We start from the raw sequence: 17,735 nt of genomic DNA on the forward strand, positions 1-17,735 counted from the left end.
AAGTAACAAAGCTTAGTTCAATTTATAATTTTTTTTCTTCTTTTGTTCCGAGAATCTTCATGCATCTAAAATCTTTTATTTGAAGGATCTTTTGTCATTTTATATTAATATGATTAAATTAATAATTTAATTGTTGTTTATTATGAAGTTATTGTCAGTTACTTACAAATTGATAGTGTCTGAAGATATGACAATCTCATGTAATATAGTTTGATCGTAGTCTTAAGTCTTGCACACTAGAGAAAAAATTGTATAAAAAGATGATATTTCACGAACGAGTGTCCAAGTTATTCTGTTTGTAGTTGTTTTATGGTTTAAAAAAAAAGCCAAATATAGATTCATAAATGACGTTGTTAGTGCATTCATATATTTTCATTATTTTTTCATTGCAATGTTTAAATTTCTAATTCTTTTTTCTATTTTCTATTCAGTTTCAGATTTACAGTCGAATTAATTGTGCTTGCTTAACAGTTTCTTTTCCTAATTGACAGGGTAAAAAAATTACGATAAAAAAGAAAAAAAAAATGCCAATTGATTCTCGGCCAACAAATTTTGATTATTGAAATATAAAAATCTTAGCTGACATATGATGTATTATTTATCTTATGTTTTTCAATGGATTTCAGCTGAAAAACGATAAATGGATTTTCATCATTCATTGGAAAAAGTTTCTCAAGATCAGAAAGCCGGATCATCCGGCTTAACAAAAAAGGTTATTTACTTTTTTTGAGTAAATTATTTGTTTATTTTTAGTTCTTTAAATATATTTTGTATTTTTGACAAGATTAACACCTTTCAGGTTAGTGTATTTCAGCGGGAACAATAATATCTTATCAATTATGTACATGCTATCATTTATCAATTTGGAGTTAAAACCAAATTCAAAGGTAAAACAAATTATTTAATTTTAATTTGTGATTTTTGTTCTGTATTAATTAACAATATATATTTGCTTTCTTGTCTAGTATTAATTATTTGATTTCCTCTAACATTTTAGTAAGAAAATTGTAAGAAATATATATACTACAAAACAAATAACAAATTTTGCTATTATTCTCAATCTTACTTGATCATGATAATACGTTTCAATTGTATAACAAATAAACTTATAAAATGGTTTGGAAGTAAGAATTTTAAAATAATAATGAACACATGAATGTTTCATAAAAAATGTATTCTTGTTCACACCAATAGTGTTAATACACACAATAAGACAAAAAAGATATATGTATCGTGCAATTTATATTTAAATATTATAATTCACATCTGACCAAGAGTTATAAATGATTTATAAGATTGATTTTGATTTTAATGTTAGTAGAAAAGAGCAGCGCAAGGATATAACAAGATATAACGTGAGCCCAAGGAGCCCAAGGATGAAGTTTAGGACCATGGGCCAATGTGGTAATAATAAGATATAATGTGAGCCCATTAGAAGTATTTGATTGGGCCCATTACAAACCACAAACCATCATGCAACGCTGTTTTGATTCTATATTCCGTGCACTGTAAACATCTCTGTTAAAATCTTTACCCCTCATTATTCGAGTTCGCTTCCGGAATGTAACTGAAAATTTGTGATTATATCGAGACTGTCCGATCAGCTTTAATTTTCGTGTGAAATCAGATTGGACGGTTTGGATCCAAAATCGAAATTTGTGTTACTTTAGGGGAATCTGATTCTGATTTGTCAGTCCTTTCTCCTCTTATCCTTCTCCCTCAATTCACAAGGCCGTGACTATTGATTGATTCACTATCGAGTTTCCTCCCCTCTAAATTCCCAAGTTAATTCCAATTCATTGATTAATTAATTACTTAATTAACCAACTAATGACGTTTCTCTCCTTCTCTACCTTCTCCACAATCAAACTTCCCATTCAACACCAACAACTTCCTTACAGTTATTACCGTTATTACCGTTACAGTTACAATGCTGTCATCGTTGCTGCTCTCCCTCTGACCTCCGCCTCTTCCTCTCCTAATCTCCGAAAAGCATCCGAATCCGCTATCAAGCGGATCTCCGATAAGCTCCGACAGCTCCGTTACGTGAACTCCGATCCAGACCCGAAAGAATCTGAATCAGAATCTGTTGCTGCTGGAGAGATATTCATTCCGACTCCTCACGATGTCCCTCTCTATCAAGTGGGCTCCACATTAGATTCTGATTCACGAAACAAAGAGACAGTGCCATCAGTAGCAGAGCTGACGTTACCAGTTGAAGAGCTGAAGCGACTGAGAACTGTAGGTATCAGACTGAGAGAGAAACTGAGCGTAGGGAAGGCTGGTATCACAGAAGGAATTGTCAATGGAATCCACGAAAGATGGAGACGCTCAGAGGTTGTCAAGATCAAATGTGACGATCTTTGCCGGATCAATATGAAACGAACTCATCAAATCCTTGAGGTATTACTACAGATTTGTAGTAATTTTTTCTGATTCAATTTTCAGAGAAAAAATGGGTTTAGGGTTTAGGGTAATGGATCCAATAGCACTCTGACCCAACCCGCATTGATACAGAGAAAAACTGGGTTTGGGGTTTAGGGTTTAGGGTAATGATTTACTCACTAAAGATTTCAAGTAATTTTGTCTGATTCAATTTTCAGAGAAAAACCGGGGGACTTGTTGTATGGAGATCTGGTAGTGTAATTATTCTCTACCGTGGATCGAGCTACAACTACCCTTACTTCAAACAACCTGATTCGGATGTGCCTAACGGATCCAATAACACTCTGGCCCGACCCGCATTGGTACCAGGTGTGGGGTCTCAGAACATAGTCCGATTACAGTTGTCGGGAGAAGCAAAGGTAGCTGAAGAAGCGGATCGGGTATTAAATGGGTTGGGTCCACGGTTTTTGGATTGGTGGGGATTAGATCCGAAACCCATTGATGCTGATCTCTTGCCTGGTGTAGTTATCGGGTTTAGGAAGCCCTTTCGGATCCTTCCGTTTGGGATAAAGCAAAATCTGACGGATTCTGAGATGACAACTCTCAGACGACTTGGCCGACCGTTGCCTTGTCATTTTGCAATTGGTGAGTTTTTGTGTTACCAGAATAAATAAATAAATACAGTAATTTTCCAATATGTATACTTTTGAATTCTTATATTTTTTTTATTTTTTTTTTGAAGGGAGAAATAGAAATCTACAGGGATTAGCTCAGGCCATGATAAACCTATGGGAAAAATGTGAAATAGCTAAGATTGCTGCCAAGAGAGGTGTTCAAAATACTGATACTGAGATCATTGCTGAGGAGCTCAAGGTGAGAGGGGTTTTAGGGTTTAGGATACCAGTAAGGTTTCAAAATAGTTCATATATATACTGTTGCACTGATGCTTCATTCATCTCTCTTTGTTCTTTACAGAAACTGACAGGTGGGACCCTTCTGTCAAGAGACAGTGAATACATTGTTTTCTACAGAGGTAAAGACTTCCTGCCCCTTGCTGTATCCACTGCCATAGAAGAGCGCCGAAAAAGTGCCGAAAATGCAGCCAAAGTAGAAGAAGAATTAAATGAAGAGAGAGAAATAGCAGATACTGACTCAGTTAATAAAGAGACGATTGGTACCAACACAACACCCGTTATGGTGTCAATTAACAAACTAGAGGCGAAATTAACTCTGGTACCTGCCATATCCATTTTCACTTCTTAATTTGTTTTATGTAACATAGCATTTATGTTGTACCAGTACCACTTTAATTTTTATTCAGGCATTGACAAGGAAAGAGAGAGCAGAGAAGCTTCTAGAAGAATTGGAGAACTCTGCCGAGACTCAAAGAGAAGAACATGATTATAAAGAGACCATTTCAGAAGAAGAGAGATTTATGCTTAGAAAAGTTGGTCTCAAAATGAAAACTTTTCTACTGATGGGTAAGTTGCACTACCTTATAAAGTTTATTTTACTGTACTTTATATGAATTTACTTGACTATGCTATGCATAACTAAGTGGTTCAGATCTTTCTAATAAAACAAGTTTAACATTTTATTTTTTGATGGATTTTTTTTTGAGTAATTTTCAGGTAGAAAAGGCGTGTTTGATGGCACGGTTGAAAATATGCATCTCCACTGGAAATACCGGGAGCTTGTGAAAATAATCTCAAAAGAAAAATATGACATTAAAGAAGTAGAGAATGCAGCACGCATATTGGAGTCAGAGAGCGGTGGCATACTGGTAGGAGTGGAGAGAGTTAGCAAAGGTCATGCAATTATTATTTACCGTGGTAAAAATTACCGAAGGCCCAAAACCTTAAGACCAAAATCTTTACTGACTAAAAGGGAGGCAATGAAACGCTCTCTCGAGGCCCAGCGCCGTAAGGTAAATTTTTAAGCTTGGAGAGACCATTTTTCTCAAGATTATATAATCAAGTAATGTCTGTTTTTATTTTTGGTATGTTTTATTTTATTTTTCTTATTATTTGTGTTATATATTTAGCTGAAATTTCATGTATATCCCTCTAAAACTTCGAAATTACGCTTTCCCCACTCTAAAATTCATAATATCATATTTATCCTTCTAAATCTAAAAAACTCACAATTTTATGCAATTTCAAAGTTTTTGAGGGGTATTATTGAAATTCCCCCCATATATTTATTACTCATTTGCATACAAAATTGTTGTCACTATATGCAAATTTTATAGAGAAGTGAGATATTCATGTATCATATTGGTTGAATTATCTAGAAATTGTGTAATATATACAATAGTTGTACTGTAACATAGAATATGTCATAGGTTGTAGGAGTTTTTGAGACAGTGATCTAACCTTTTCTATTATAATTGTCTTTACTTTTGATCAAAAGTGTTACTCTAATTGAAAATGTGCTCTCTCTCTCTCTCTCTTTCTTTCTCTAGTCATTGAAGCTTCATGTGCTGAACCTCTCGAGAAACATAGAAGAAATCAAACAATCGATGGTGAGTCTCTCCTCTTGTGAAACATTTGTGTTCTTTTAAGATCTTGTTTTGTAGACATACGTGAGTATATATAGTTTCTTATGACAGATCAAAGATGAATCCTCGCCTGCCCACTCAATTCAAAATAGCATTGACGATATCGAAGATTCAGCGGGGCCCACAAGCAGCAGAAGCAATGATTTAGAAACTTCTCATGATAATTCTGAGGTTAATCTTCTTACTTGAAATTCAGTTTAATAAGATATTAACTGTCTATAAATGAAGTACTGTAATAGTTCCATTTGTTTGTTATTCAAGGATGCTATCAAGACTGCTTGGGGGGCCCCTACCTTAGCGACTGGCGAAGAAGTCTCTATTGCCGATTCAAAATTGGCAACTAAAATTCAACCTACAGATATACAGGTTAATTTATTGTCTCTTCATATACTTCTCTCTCTTATTTCAATATACCAGTACTGATATTGATCTATCTTTTACGTACCATCTTTTTGCAGCCACAGATAGATGTGTGTTCTACTTCTGGTACAAATTCTTGTACAGATGAAATACCATTCAAACCATCCCCTCTCACAAATAAAGAAAGACTCGTTCTGAGAAAGCAAGCTCTTAAGATGCAAAAACGACCCGTTTTATCTGTTGGTACACACATAATTCAATAGATTTTAACTCTTCTAATAGTTTGATCACATTTTAATCAAAATTTTACACTTTGATCCCTTCAGGAAGACATAATGTTATAACAGGGGTTGCAAAAACAATAAAGACACATTTCCAGAAGCACCCCTTAGCCATTGTAAATATCAAAAACCGTGCCGAGGGAACATCTGTTCAGCGGTTAATTTCTGAGCTCGAGGTGCTCTTCAATTCAATTCAACTTAATTACACATTTACTTATAAGAATGGTCTAGGAATCTTTACACCAAGTGGTTTTCTACCTATCTAAAAATATAGTAAAAAAATTCTAAAAAATGAAAAATTTGATCTACAATTACATTTTCATACAGAGATCATGTTGAACAGTTTAGATCGATTATTTGGACTTTAAAAATTAAAATATTGATCCATAGTACAGACCCAATATTTGCTGTGTGTAGTACCATAGCCTCACTCAACAACTTGAACTAACATTTATTCTAGGTTTTTTATTCATTCTTTTTTTTTTTTTTAATTATATAGGAGGCAACAGGGTCGGTATTGGTATCACGAGAACCAAACAAGGTTATTTTATACAGGGGATGGCAAGAGGGAGAGAAACCGGGAGATGTAAAGAAAACGGATGATGTGACTCAATCAACCTGGGGAGAAAGTGGGGCCGTGGTTTATCCGGAGCTAATGGAAGCAATCAGAGTAGAATGTGGGTTGCATGCTTTTAAGGAAGAAGAAGAGTAGCATTCTTTCCTCTTTCCTTCGTCCTCTTTCCTTCGTGCATCTTGTAAATTTTTTCATTTTTTAGAATGAAAGATACACGTTTTGCACAAATCAACTTCTTTACTTGTAATTAGCCTTGGAGTTGATTTCTCTCCCTTATAAATCATATTAGACAATTTTTGCATCTAGGTTTTGTTGGACTTTCAAAATTATAGAAATTGCATTTGCAAAAAGTTTGAAGGACCTTTCAAACTTGAAAAACTACACTGAGAAACAAGTTATTTGAAGGGTCATTTATGAAAATAACTATAAACAATATCACAAAAATTGGGCACCTCCATCAAAACAAACTAGCCTGATTGAGCACTACAATTGTAAGATATATCATCTCCTTTTCTTTTTTCCTTTTGAGATAAAGCTGCACCAAATTTTGGGAAAAGAGAGATGAAACACAAGAAAAAAAAAAGGAAAAAGAAACTTCTATTTAGGATATACAAAGAAAACATCCATTAATAGTTCCTACTACTGGAAGTAAAAGTGTTCCAAAAATGGAATATACTGCTACACTACCGGTATAAAAAATACTGGTACTGTACTTAATGAGGTCTCGGCTTTGCACTTGATCGTACTGCAAGCAGAATCTTCTTTCGAGGGCCCTGAAAATATTATAATATTACCAAAGTTATGATATGAAAATGAATTAAATTTTATTCAAATTTTCATTCAAAAAAACCAAAGTAGATACCATCGGTATGCCCAATTCCTTCAGGTCACTATCTCCCATTTGCTTCAATGCACCCATATCGACCTTCAACATTTTAAATCATAAAACAATTATAAAATTAATTTGCAAAAAAGCTGTTAAAAAATTAATTTGTTAGCAAAAATAAACCATGTACCCAAAAAAAAGCAAAGAGATAGCAAGTTAATACCTCTTCAACTTTAAAAAGGATCTTATACTTGTCCAATTCAAGAGCAGTGAGAAGTTCCTCTACAGTTGCTGGCAACTCTAGCTGCTCAAATAATCCCAAAAAATAAAAAATCAAGTCAGTAATATACAAAAAATAAAAAATTCTAATATCAAACATTAAAGAATGTTCCACAAATGTACCTGTCTCTGACGTGGCGGCGATGGAAGGACATTTTTTCTCATCTCCATGCTCGCCACACCATTGGTCGCATAGTCTGATGTAACTCTTGATCCACCAACCAAATCACTACCCATTTTTAAACCATATGCACTAGAAGGTCTTGAACCGACTGTACCAGCCGTACCAACTGGCCGTAAATCCCCATATGGCCTGTTCAAAGGAGGTGGAGGCGGCGGTGGTGGTGTGGCCAGAGAACAACCTCCCCTATGACTTGTATGTAACTCATTTCGCGTATCATAAGACCAAGATGGATATGGTGCAGCTTGTCTTGAAGAGAGATCAATTTCTCGATCTCTTTGTCTCTCTCTCTCTCTTTCTCTTTCTCTTTGCCTCTCCCTTTCTCTCTCTGTTGTGTGATTTGGGGGGTAATTTGAAACAGGCTTTTTTGGTAATTTGCGTAAAAGCTTTTCACGTAAGTCAACTTCCCCATTGAAGGTAAGAGGAGGTTTCTTAGTTACACCTTTTTGGATTAGTTTTAATCGGAGGTCACCTCCTCCAATCTGTTGATCTGAGAAGATATTTATAAAAGAAAAAAAACAAATAATGTCAAAATGTGGTACAACTTCATCAAGTTTGATCAAGTTTCCATGAAGAACCCTCAAAATAGAACTAATAATATTTTACCAACTTCATCAAACTTTGCATTATAAGAAAATATATATGTGTACATCATACCCAAACTACCAGCACCAAGACCTGATCCATTGCTTTCCATGCGTTGCCTGAAACATAATATAATTCAAATAAAAAAAATTATGAAGCATTCATTTCAGTATTAGGATTTGGATACATCAACCATTTGTTTTCATTTCTTGTTTATTTCAGTAAATCAAAAAAAAAAAATCTTGACTACTAATAATTATCAATTTGATTCTATACTCTTATTATCAACCTTAGATCAACTACAGATTAAGCAGCAGACAACAGCAGAGCTAATTAAAGGCACAAATTGAGCAAAATATCAAAAATCCTATGGTACTAATTTAAGGCACAAATGAGTGCAAATTCAGTTCTAATTTTTAACATTTCATTGAAATTTTCTTCAAGGCGTTGAATTTTTAATGAAAAGGTTGCAAAGCACAGAAGCCCAATAAAAGGTAAGAATACTACAATAATTCAAACTAACAACAGTATGGATTTGGATAGTGTCAATCGGATCAGCATTGGCTATAACCCACAATAATTCAAATTAAACTCTACAATAAAACCAACTCGGGAAATAGTAAAAGTTACCGTTTGTTCTTGCTTTGGTCCCCAGCAAAAGACGAATCTTCCAAATTTGCACCCAATCTCTCTCTTATAGGCCTTTTTCCCCCTGAATTTTTCATTTCAGCATTCGCCCCTGTCTTCACTACCTAATAATCAAACAATAAAACAAAAAAAAATTTACATAAAAGCCCCCATAATTCAATTTTCTAGCAACATAAGTCACTGTTTCATTACATAAAAGTACCTCTAATAGCCAAACTAAATCGTTTTGGAAGTGAAATTTGAATTTGCCAAAATTGATAGGTAAAGAAAGTTGCAGTTGACTGTGAAGATCCAAAGACTCCTAATTTGACTTCAAATTTTCAAGTTCGCAATTCATCTTACAATGTGTATGACATTTCTTTCAAATGCAAATGAAATCTGAGAGAACAAAAAGTGGAAGTGGTGGAAAGATGAATCGAACCTGACCCCTGCGACCGAGAGTGATCGTGACCTTGGAGCGAGACGACATCGTGATATTCTCTAATCGTCTCCTCTTGATCCAATCCAACAAATCATGCGTCGATCAAGTGAACGAGCGATAAGCGATTAATTGCCTCCTGGAAAGAGAAAAAATGGGGAAAAGAGGAGAAAATAAAAGAAACCCTAGAAGCACTACAGAAATGAAGTCTGGGAAGACGACAGAGAAGGACCCGAGGGAGGAGAGGAGAATAGACAGAGAGAGCCCGGTTCCTCTCAAGTAACTCAAATTTTGTTTTTACATCCACACCGTTCGATCAGAATACGGACTTCAATATTCGTGATTAATCAGATCGAATGGTCTTGATCTAAGTTCAAAATTTGAGTTAACAATGGTGGTTTGAATTCAGTAAAGAGTCCAGTATCTGTAAAGTAATTCAAATTTTGTGTTTATAGGAAAACCGTCCGATCAAAATTTGTACTTCAATATGCGTGCTAAAATAAATTATACGGTCAATATCTAAGGACAAAATTTGAGGTACCTCAGGGATATGAATTGAGGAGTGAGAGTGCCTGTGTTACTTTTTCTTTTTTGTTTTACATATTGGCCCTTATTGTTCCTTCGAATCTTTTGCCTTTTGTCTTTTGAAGTTTTTGTATATATACCCTCTAAAAAGGCTAAAATCTGAGAAAACTCGTACTTGACACAATTTTCGTGTAAAAATAATAACATTGTAATTTTGGCTTCTCCCAGCGTAAAAACCATAAGCAGCGCTGTATTTATTTACAATCTGTGATCTGCATGAAGCCAAATCTGAACTGTTAAAATATTTACCCCAATTTGACCTTTTTCTGACCCGACCGGACCCAGTCCGACCCGACAGACTGGGTGGATACCAAATTACCAGAATTGCCCTTTCGGTATTTATCAAAATACCAGGTACTAATTAAGTGTTGAATATTTAACAAGTAACAGTAATGATGTACCGTGCTCATGATCATGATCATCATAAAGGGCAAATCAAATCAATTTTACTCACAAAAGAAATGAAAATTAACATAGAACTCAGCAAACCCTGTTTACTCACAACTTACAAGCAACTTTTTAATTGCCTTTCAAAAATTAATTAATTACAAATTAAATTTAAATTTGAGCAACCCAAAAAATAAAATCAACCTTCTCTATTATACACACACACACACACAAAACAAAAAACATATAACTAAATATTGGCTAGTGCCACCCTGTCATGCCAGGCTGTCACTGCATCCAATCGGGTTGTGACACGGCTGTATTACCGTTGTAACTGTCCTGCCGCCTTTTCATTGGTTCTGACATAGCCAAACCACCGGCCCCCCGGCTCCCGGCATACTCATACCACTCATCCCGCTCCTCTTCCTCCCCGTCACCTCGGATTGCTTGTAACGTGCGCTTTGCCATCTCTCTTACGGGCCCACTTCCCTCCTCCGAAACCCTAATCAACACCTCCTCTGCATTTGACGATTTCGCCATGCACCGGAATCTCATACTCTTCCCCTTACTCATTCCATAAATAGTTGCCGTGGCCATGTACATCATGTCATGTACCGATTTTGGTTGTATTAAACTGACCATTACCGCCACTCCATCCGCCTCCATTAGCGCACTTCTCCCGTCCTCGCATCTCGCGAGATTGCATGCAATCCTCATTCCCACACTCTTTATATCTTCATCTTGATCTCTTTTTAGCACCTGTACAATGCGCTTTACGGCCCCGTTAGCTTTTACCACACGACCCCGGTTATCGGCCGAAAAGGTCAAATAATAAATCGCCATGCCGGCATCTTGTCGCGCCACTTTCTCTTCGTCTCGTCTCGAGAACACCTCCATGAGAGGCAATACGGCACCCAAGGCGCCTATTGTTGTACGTGTTTTCTCCTCGACCGATACACTATGAATTGCAGCCACCGCAAGACCTTTTGCATCGGAATTATCACCGCTGGTCCCATTCTTGAGCAAACCTATGAGGAGATTTAGAATACCCGATTTTATAATCCGAGTTCGATTCGGGGGTTCAAGAGATAAGTTGACTACGATAGCGATGGCATTGGTACGAAGAGATGCAGTACCCGATAAAATCATCGGACATAGGCATGAAAGGAGAGTTGGGGTGCACATTGTGATGCGGAGATCGGGGTTGTTGGATCGAGTGGCATGACGTACCGACACGAGAGCGGCTTCTTGATCGGAAGGCAAACCATGAGATAATAAATCAACGAGAGATTGTTCGTCGAGGAAATCCTGGTGCGTCGGTGGTGTCTTCTTTGGTTGTTGGCTAGGAAAGGAGGAGATTCTACTACTACTAGTAATATTCATGTCTAATTCCTTTTAGATTTCTCTCCTCTCACCTCCTCTTTGAGTTAAAAGTCTTCTCTTCATTTTAGTTTGAGGAGTTAAAAGTCTTCTCTTCATTTTAGTTTCTATAAACAATGTAGAGAAGAAAGACTTTAGAAAATATCCTCGGAAGACTTTGCTAGCCGTAAGGTAGACCGGATCTCTTTTTCGTGTTAGACTAATTTTGTCGATTAATATATTAATTTCATGTATGACCCCCCCCCAAGAAAAAATTTAAAAAATTATGTACTCCCCCCAAATCCAAAGTTCATAATATCATATTTACCCCATTAAAGTTCATATATAATATCATGTTTAGAGGGCTAAGTATGATATTATGAACTTTAGGGGGGTGAATATGATATTTTGAAGCTTTTCTTGCTCCTTTTAGGAACTAATTAGTTGCCTAAAGCTGGCATTTGTATTTTTTATATTGCTCTTTCCATTTCAATTGGCCATAGCTGTCTGTGTATTCTTTGACTGCATTATTTTTGTTTCATTAACAGGCAATTTGAGTGCTACTTATTATTATTTAAATGCTTCTAGATTTTATTATTAATTCCCTAAAAAACCATACAAAATTTATTACCAAAAAGTCCTTAAGAAATACAAAAGTAAAAAGAATAGAAAAAAGGTGAGGCCAAAAGGAAGCCTAAATTGCATAGCAAAATTCATTATTTCATAAGCTAACAACTACAAATTACACTATGGTACTTGAAATTTGTTCTAATGGCTTGTGGCCAAAGCAGTCACTAAAAGACCCAAAACAAGGAATGGTTGTGCACTTGCCTGAAATTCAGAAAAAAAATCATACATCAAATGTAAGGTAACAAAAGCATTTGAAATGGTCATTGTACTAATTTTTTAAGTGTTTTATGCAGAATTTGTACCTGATATTTCACATCATTTTTTACTGGATCCTTCAAGAAGTATTGAAACTGCAAGCATAAAAGAAGGGTTATGTTATATATATATTTTCATATTTGTTTAGGAATCAAGGAAAGCAAGAGGGCATGGGATATTTTACCTGGAAATACACTTGAGGTAGTATCAGACCTAGAAGGGCTAATGCGTAATATGGTTTGCCAGAGCCAAGCAAGTAAGCTGAAAGATAAAACATTGGTACAATTCTTATATTATCCAAATATAGAAACTGGCCCCAGGCAAAATTTCAAAATACCAGAAATGCCCTTGCAAACAAATTCCTCAAGCTAACTCAAAAAATATATATATATATTTGGTACCTTACTGATACAGCATGAACTTAATTTAAGTACCTGCAATGGAGAGCTGAGTAATATCAATTGCTCCAACACAAATCCATTTTGCTGTTTCAACTCCAAAAGCTACTGGCAATGACTGGAAAAAAAAAACAGAACAAACACATTACAAAAACATTCATTTTTAATGAATAACATGTGCGAGTGTATAACTTTCATAATACATAATATATTACTTGGGCAATCAAATTTTAAGAAATGTAATCAATAACACATTATTTTATCTTTGAAAAATAATAAGAAAACAGTATCACAAGAGATATAAAACCTGGAGGCCAAGAGTTCTATCGCCTTCAATGCTTTTGAAATCATTTACAATAGCAATCCCTAGCTACATAAAAGGAGGTACCAAAAATTAGAAATATATAACCTACAAAGTTCTAATGCACAAAATAAACAAAACGGAAAAAATAAAATACCCCAGCAATGCTATACAACAGTGTGAGAACTATAATGTCTGGCGTGAGTTCACCAAACAAAGCTTGACCAGCCCACCTATATAATTCATTCATTTTTAGATATAAATATATAATTATAAGTTACTGTTTTGATAATGTTAGCAAATAGTATAATAGTATAATACCATGGTAAACTGATATAACTGGCACCCAAGGCAAAGTTTCCTATCCATCCATTTTGTTTAAGCTGTAATTAACAAAGAAACAGTTGATCAAATTATGTTCTAGATAAATACCATGCTTCTCAGGCTTAGTACCAGCATGTACCAGGTTTAGAGTTTATTTATTTATTATTTTGCACGAAACTGAACCTATCAAGCTAAGTACTGGTAAATAACAACCGACAGTCAATAAAATCAGTGTATTTAAATGCATTCCACTAAAATTACATCCAAAAATCTTAAAATCGACAAGATACATAAAAGAAACAAAGATAAGTAACCACTGGTATGATGCATCCTACAAGCATGAAATGCATGATGTACTGGATATAAAAAATTGATATACCTTTAGAGGAGGAGCGGAGTATATGTAAGAGAGGAGAGAACCACCGACAGCTAAATAAAACACTATAGGAAACTTATGCCCTGCCTGCATATCATATAATATTTACTTAGCTCTAAGATGACATGAAAATTATTATACAAGTAATAAATTCTGATGCAAATAGAGAAACTGTAGAGATCTTACCCAAACATCCAACAAAGCTCCCAACCCAAGGCCTCCTAATAAAAGCACCCAAATCTGTGTTATAACCTGAAAAATGAATTGAAAAGCCATACAATTTAGTAGTTAAACAAATAAAATCTATATACAATTTTTTGCCAATAGAAAGTACTGAACAAACCTCATTTTCAGATATTGCTCCAGAAGGAATGGGACGGTACGGTTCATTAATTGCATCAATATCTCGATCGTACCAGTCATTGAGTGTCTAGAAGACCAAAAAGGACAAAATATTGAAAATTTTATTATATTATTAATTTTTTTACCAAGAGAAAATTGAACGAAGGTGAGTGAAGTGAAAGAAACCTGTGTGTAGCCAGTGAGACAAGGACCCGACATAATCATACAAGTAATGGCCTTTGCTACGTCTTCTATATTCCACTGAAAATTTCCTAAAGTATTTGGCCAAAAGCATTTTAATCAAGGGAGAGAAGAGATGCAAAAATGTGACAATTATACCCCTATAAACATGCACACATCAACCTCTAAAACCTTCTATATCATAAATGCATCTCCTTTTAGTGCATATTAACTAAAAAGGAAGGGTATTTTTGGAAATTTACCAGAAGCTGCGGCCCCACATACAACACCCCACACTAAAGGAGGCCAAGTTACCGGCTTTGTTAGTTGGAGACGAATCTTCCAAATATCCTATACATTTAATAAATAAGGAAATTAAATTTCATGTTATGGGTTGAACCATACTAGATGCATATAACAAAATTACTCAACTTAATATAATCAAATCAAGACTCACAGTTTCTTCCTTAGCGCCTTTGATGCCTAGAAGCTGATTAATACTCGAACCCTTTGTACCAGCTGGGGCCTTGTCAGGAACAACCGGTTTAACTGAATTTTGAATTATATTGTTCAACCACCAATTCAAATCATAGGTAAGATAAATATTTCATAAGATGGGTACGGGTAAAGATTATTTCGTACTTGTTACCCTATATGGTAATTATTAAAAGTAAAAAATATTATTATTATATATATATATATTATATATATATATATATTTATATGGGGATGATGCATGATATGAAATAGTTCATTTATGGACCATATATATCTATTCAGTGGCACCCTTTTATCTGTTTATCCGACCCTTACCATAAGACGGGTATGGATAACGTTTTTATTCATTAGCTTATTGGGTACGGGTAAAGTTTTTTTGTTAACAATAACAGATAAGGGTAAAGATTATTGATAAGCCGAAATTGTATCTATTGAAACCTAGGGTTTGTTATGTAAATTAAGCCAAGTTCTGATTAAATTAGGTTTAATTAGGTTAGAAATGTCCAAAAGTTCAAGTTACTGCCCTAGTTATGTTTATTTTACAGGTAATCAAGTGTTTGGAGCTTAACGAAGCAAAACGGGTCAGTACGAAGATTGGAGCAACTGTCACCATTCATTGCGGCCCGCAACCATATCTATTGCGGCCCGCAACCAAACAAGTCAGAGCCCCTTTCATTTCTGCACATCCATTGCGGCCCGCAACCAAACTCATTGCGGCCCGCAATGACTTCTCCAGCACAGAGCATCTTCATTCCAGCACACTCATTGCGGCCCGCAACCAAACTCATTGCGGCCCGCAATGACCTCTCCAGATTTTTCTGCGCAATCTGTTAACTGCCTCCATTCATTGCGGCCCGCAATAAGGCGGTTCAGAGCCCGAATTTGCTATTTTTAATTAGTTATTTCTAGGTTTTAGAGAGGGGTATAAAAGGGGACCTGTAGAACAAATTAAGTATGTTTTTTTTTAGAGAGAATTTCTGGTTTTGAACAGGGAAAAGCAAGGAAAAACAAGAAGAAAGAAGAAGGGAGAAGAGAACATCATTGATCAACCGGTTTTATTATTTTCTTTCCTTTAGAACTCTTTTATTCTTTTGATTTCATTTGTGCTTTAGCCATGACTGGCTAAAGACTTTTCTAGGGTTAATTAGGACTGTACTTGAAACTTTTGTTATGATTTAGTTGGTTTTATTTTATATGTTCTTGTTCTTTGTTATGATCTATTCTTTATTTTAATTGATTGTGAAGACTTAATCGAAATTGCATGAAACCCTAGGATTTGGTATTTACAATTGAGAAATTGAATATTAGGTCCAGACCATAAAGAATAGGGTATTTGATAGGCTAAGTACTGAGAGGTGATGGTTGTCTTATACGGGTTTTACCCAATAGTTTAGATAAATTGTGCCAAGTACCGAGAGGTGAAAGACGGTTTTCTGAATTAATTGGGACAGTAAGGACTTAATGACTTTAGATTATAGTAGCCAAGTACCGAGAGGTGACGTTTATTCTAATTTAAAGATGGTATTAATATAGAGATATCACTTTGTACCTACAATACCCAATTGTGCCTTCATAAATATTAGAACAAAATTTATAAACCAATTAGTCGTAACATTAGTGAATAGGAACCCTAAGAAACCATAATTTCTAATACTTGTTAAAAAACAGACTTTACCTTAAAAACTTTAGTTTAATTCAGTTTAATCAAAATCAAACCAACCTTTGAACAAACAAAAAACTTTTTTACTTCCTTTTACTAAATTAAATTGTTAGGTTAGAGTTAATATTCCAACTTGTTCCTGTGGAGACGATTCCTAAGTACTACTCGACAAGGTTGTACACTTGCAACCGAATTGAGCGTAAATTAGGATTTATTACTTATATTGTAATAATCACATCAATTACTTGGTACTTATTCCCCTATACGGTAATTATTAATAATAAAATATACATAGATATATATATTTTATATGGGGATGATACATGATATGATATAGTTTCATTCATGGCTCATATATATCTACTCAGTGGTACTCTTTTATTTGTTTATCCGACCCGTAGTGTATTTGATAAGACGGATATGGATAAGGTTTATATTCGTTAGATTATCGGGTAGCGGTTTTGTTAAATTAATGGGTAACAGTCTGAAAATGCCTCCACCCGACCCGTTTTGTACCTGTTGGCATCCCCACTATCAAGTATTAAAGCATCATTGAAAAAGGAAAAGAGAGACCTTTGTCAGTGTCAGTGTCAGTATCAGCTGCTCGGATTGTAAACCTCTTTCCTGCAAAACCCAATAATAAAACCCCAAATTAGAAAAAGGAATAGAGTCATAGAGAAGAAGAGGAGAAGAGGAGATGGTTTTTATTATAATTGCATTTCGCACGTGGGAGATAAATCTGGTGGCAGGGGAGATTCCGAATCTTCTGGCTGTTGGTGGTGGTGGCGTGGGAGGTGAGAGCGAGGCCATGGCCGTGGAGCAGAGAAGATGCCATCTTTACAGCTCAATCAATCTCTTGCGATTCTGATTCTGATTCTCCTGCTCTCGCACAGTCGCACTGTGAGTCGCATCCCAATGAGATAAGCAAAGGGTAAAGATATTAACAGAGTAGTTTTTGCTTCATACAGCGCATCAACTATAGAATCAAAACGGTATTGTATGTGATTTGTGCGCTGCATGAAGTTAAAATTACTCTGCTAAAACGGAACCTAGTGGGTCACATCCCAATTTAAAATGTAAATAGTACTAGGTTGTTCTTAGGTGCCTTAGGGTGTTCATTGGTGGAAATAAATCTGCTACGATCCTACAGGGATCGTAGGGGCCTACAATTCTAAATTCAACTTTTCATTCAATAAATCTCCTTTGATTATAAATGTTGAAATCATTTAATCAGTACGAAGCAACCTTGCAACAATTATTCTGCCTATTTTAAAATTTGCAAACTTACAAAAAAAAATTACAATTATATAAAAAATTAATGTTGAAGATCATTTAATCAACAC

The 17,735-nt window shown here is 35.2% G+C and overlaps 4 protein-coding genes across 6 annotated transcripts; 1 reads left to right on the forward strand and 3 right to left on the reverse strand.

Annotated features, from left to right (window-relative positions):
* Positions 1 to 1,745: 1,745 nt before the first annotated feature.
* On the forward strand, positions 1,746 to 6,463 carry CFM2 (CRM family member 2). 3 transcript variants are annotated; one of them, XR_013513410.1, is made up of 12 exons: positions 1,746 to 2,403; positions 2,604 to 3,030; positions 3,128 to 3,258; positions 3,361 to 3,618; positions 3,707 to 3,866; positions 4,017 to 4,312; positions 4,850 to 4,909; positions 4,997 to 5,116; positions 5,207 to 5,311; positions 5,404 to 5,544; positions 5,632 to 5,762; positions 6,086 to 6,192. XR_013513410.1 is itself a non-coding variant. In XM_078309718.1 (12 exons), exons 1-12 carry the CDS (start codon positions 1,831 to 1,833, stop codon positions 6,296 to 6,298), a joined length of 2,619 nt encoding a protein of 872 aa, XP_078165844.1. In that variant the 5' UTR covers positions 1,746 to 1,830; the 3' UTR covers positions 6,299 to 6,463. The 3 variants fall into 3 exon arrangements, 2 of the variants coding, with proteins under 2 accessions (XP_078165844.1, XP_078165845.1); XM_078309718.1 differs by having other exon boundaries at positions 5,404 to 5,548; positions 6,086 to 6,463; XM_078309719.1 differs by having other exon boundaries at positions 5,410 to 5,548; positions 6,086 to 6,463.
* Positions 6,464 to 6,738: 275 nt separating this feature from the next.
* Positions 6,739 to 9,331, reverse strand: LOC144560500 (Sterile alpha motif (SAM) domain-containing protein). Its single transcript, XM_078309720.1, has 7 exons — positions 9,101 to 9,331; positions 8,662 to 8,783; positions 8,104 to 8,150; positions 7,389 to 7,936; positions 7,210 to 7,290; positions 7,023 to 7,085; positions 6,739 to 6,933 (listed from the first exon to the last, which is right to left on the reverse strand). The coding sequence occupies exons 1-7, from the start codon at positions 9,146 to 9,148 to the stop codon at positions 6,874 to 6,876; spliced, it is 969 nt and encodes a 322-aa protein (XP_078165846.1). The 5' UTR covers positions 9,149 to 9,331; the 3' UTR covers positions 6,739 to 6,873.
* A 1,026-nt stretch (positions 9,332 to 10,357) lies between these two features.
* LOC144560839 (U-box domain-containing protein 39-like) lies at positions 10,358 to 11,452 on the reverse strand. The gene has a single exon (XM_078310070.1). It carries the CDS (start codon positions 11,450 to 11,452, stop codon positions 10,358 to 10,360), a length of 1,095 nt encoding a protein of 364 aa, XP_078166196.1.
* Positions 11,453 to 12,060: 608 nt separating this feature from the next.
* Positions 12,061 to 17,296, reverse strand: LOC144560147 (chlorophyll synthase, chloroplastic-like). Its single transcript, XM_078309325.1, has 15 exons — positions 17,119 to 17,296; positions 16,966 to 17,016; positions 14,692 to 14,783; positions 14,498 to 14,585; positions 14,241 to 14,326; positions 14,056 to 14,142; positions 13,899 to 13,964; positions 13,716 to 13,799; positions 13,334 to 13,395; positions 13,170 to 13,245; positions 13,019 to 13,081; positions 12,748 to 12,829; positions 12,498 to 12,574; positions 12,361 to 12,408; positions 12,061 to 12,259 (listed from the first exon to the last, which is right to left on the reverse strand). The coding sequence occupies exons 1-15, from the start codon at positions 17,225 to 17,227 to the stop codon at positions 12,197 to 12,199; spliced, it is 1,134 nt and encodes a 377-aa protein (XP_078165451.1). The 5' UTR covers positions 17,228 to 17,296; the 3' UTR covers positions 12,061 to 12,196.
* Positions 17,297 to 17,735: the final 439 nt, after the last annotated feature.

The sequence above is a fragment of the Carex rostrata genome, chromosome 10 (assembly GCF_964058835.1).
Source record: "Carex rostrata chromosome 10, lpCarRost1.2, whole genome shotgun sequence".
Classification (NCBI taxonomy): domain Eukaryota; kingdom Viridiplantae; phylum Streptophyta; class Magnoliopsida; order Poales; family Cyperaceae; genus Carex; species Carex rostrata.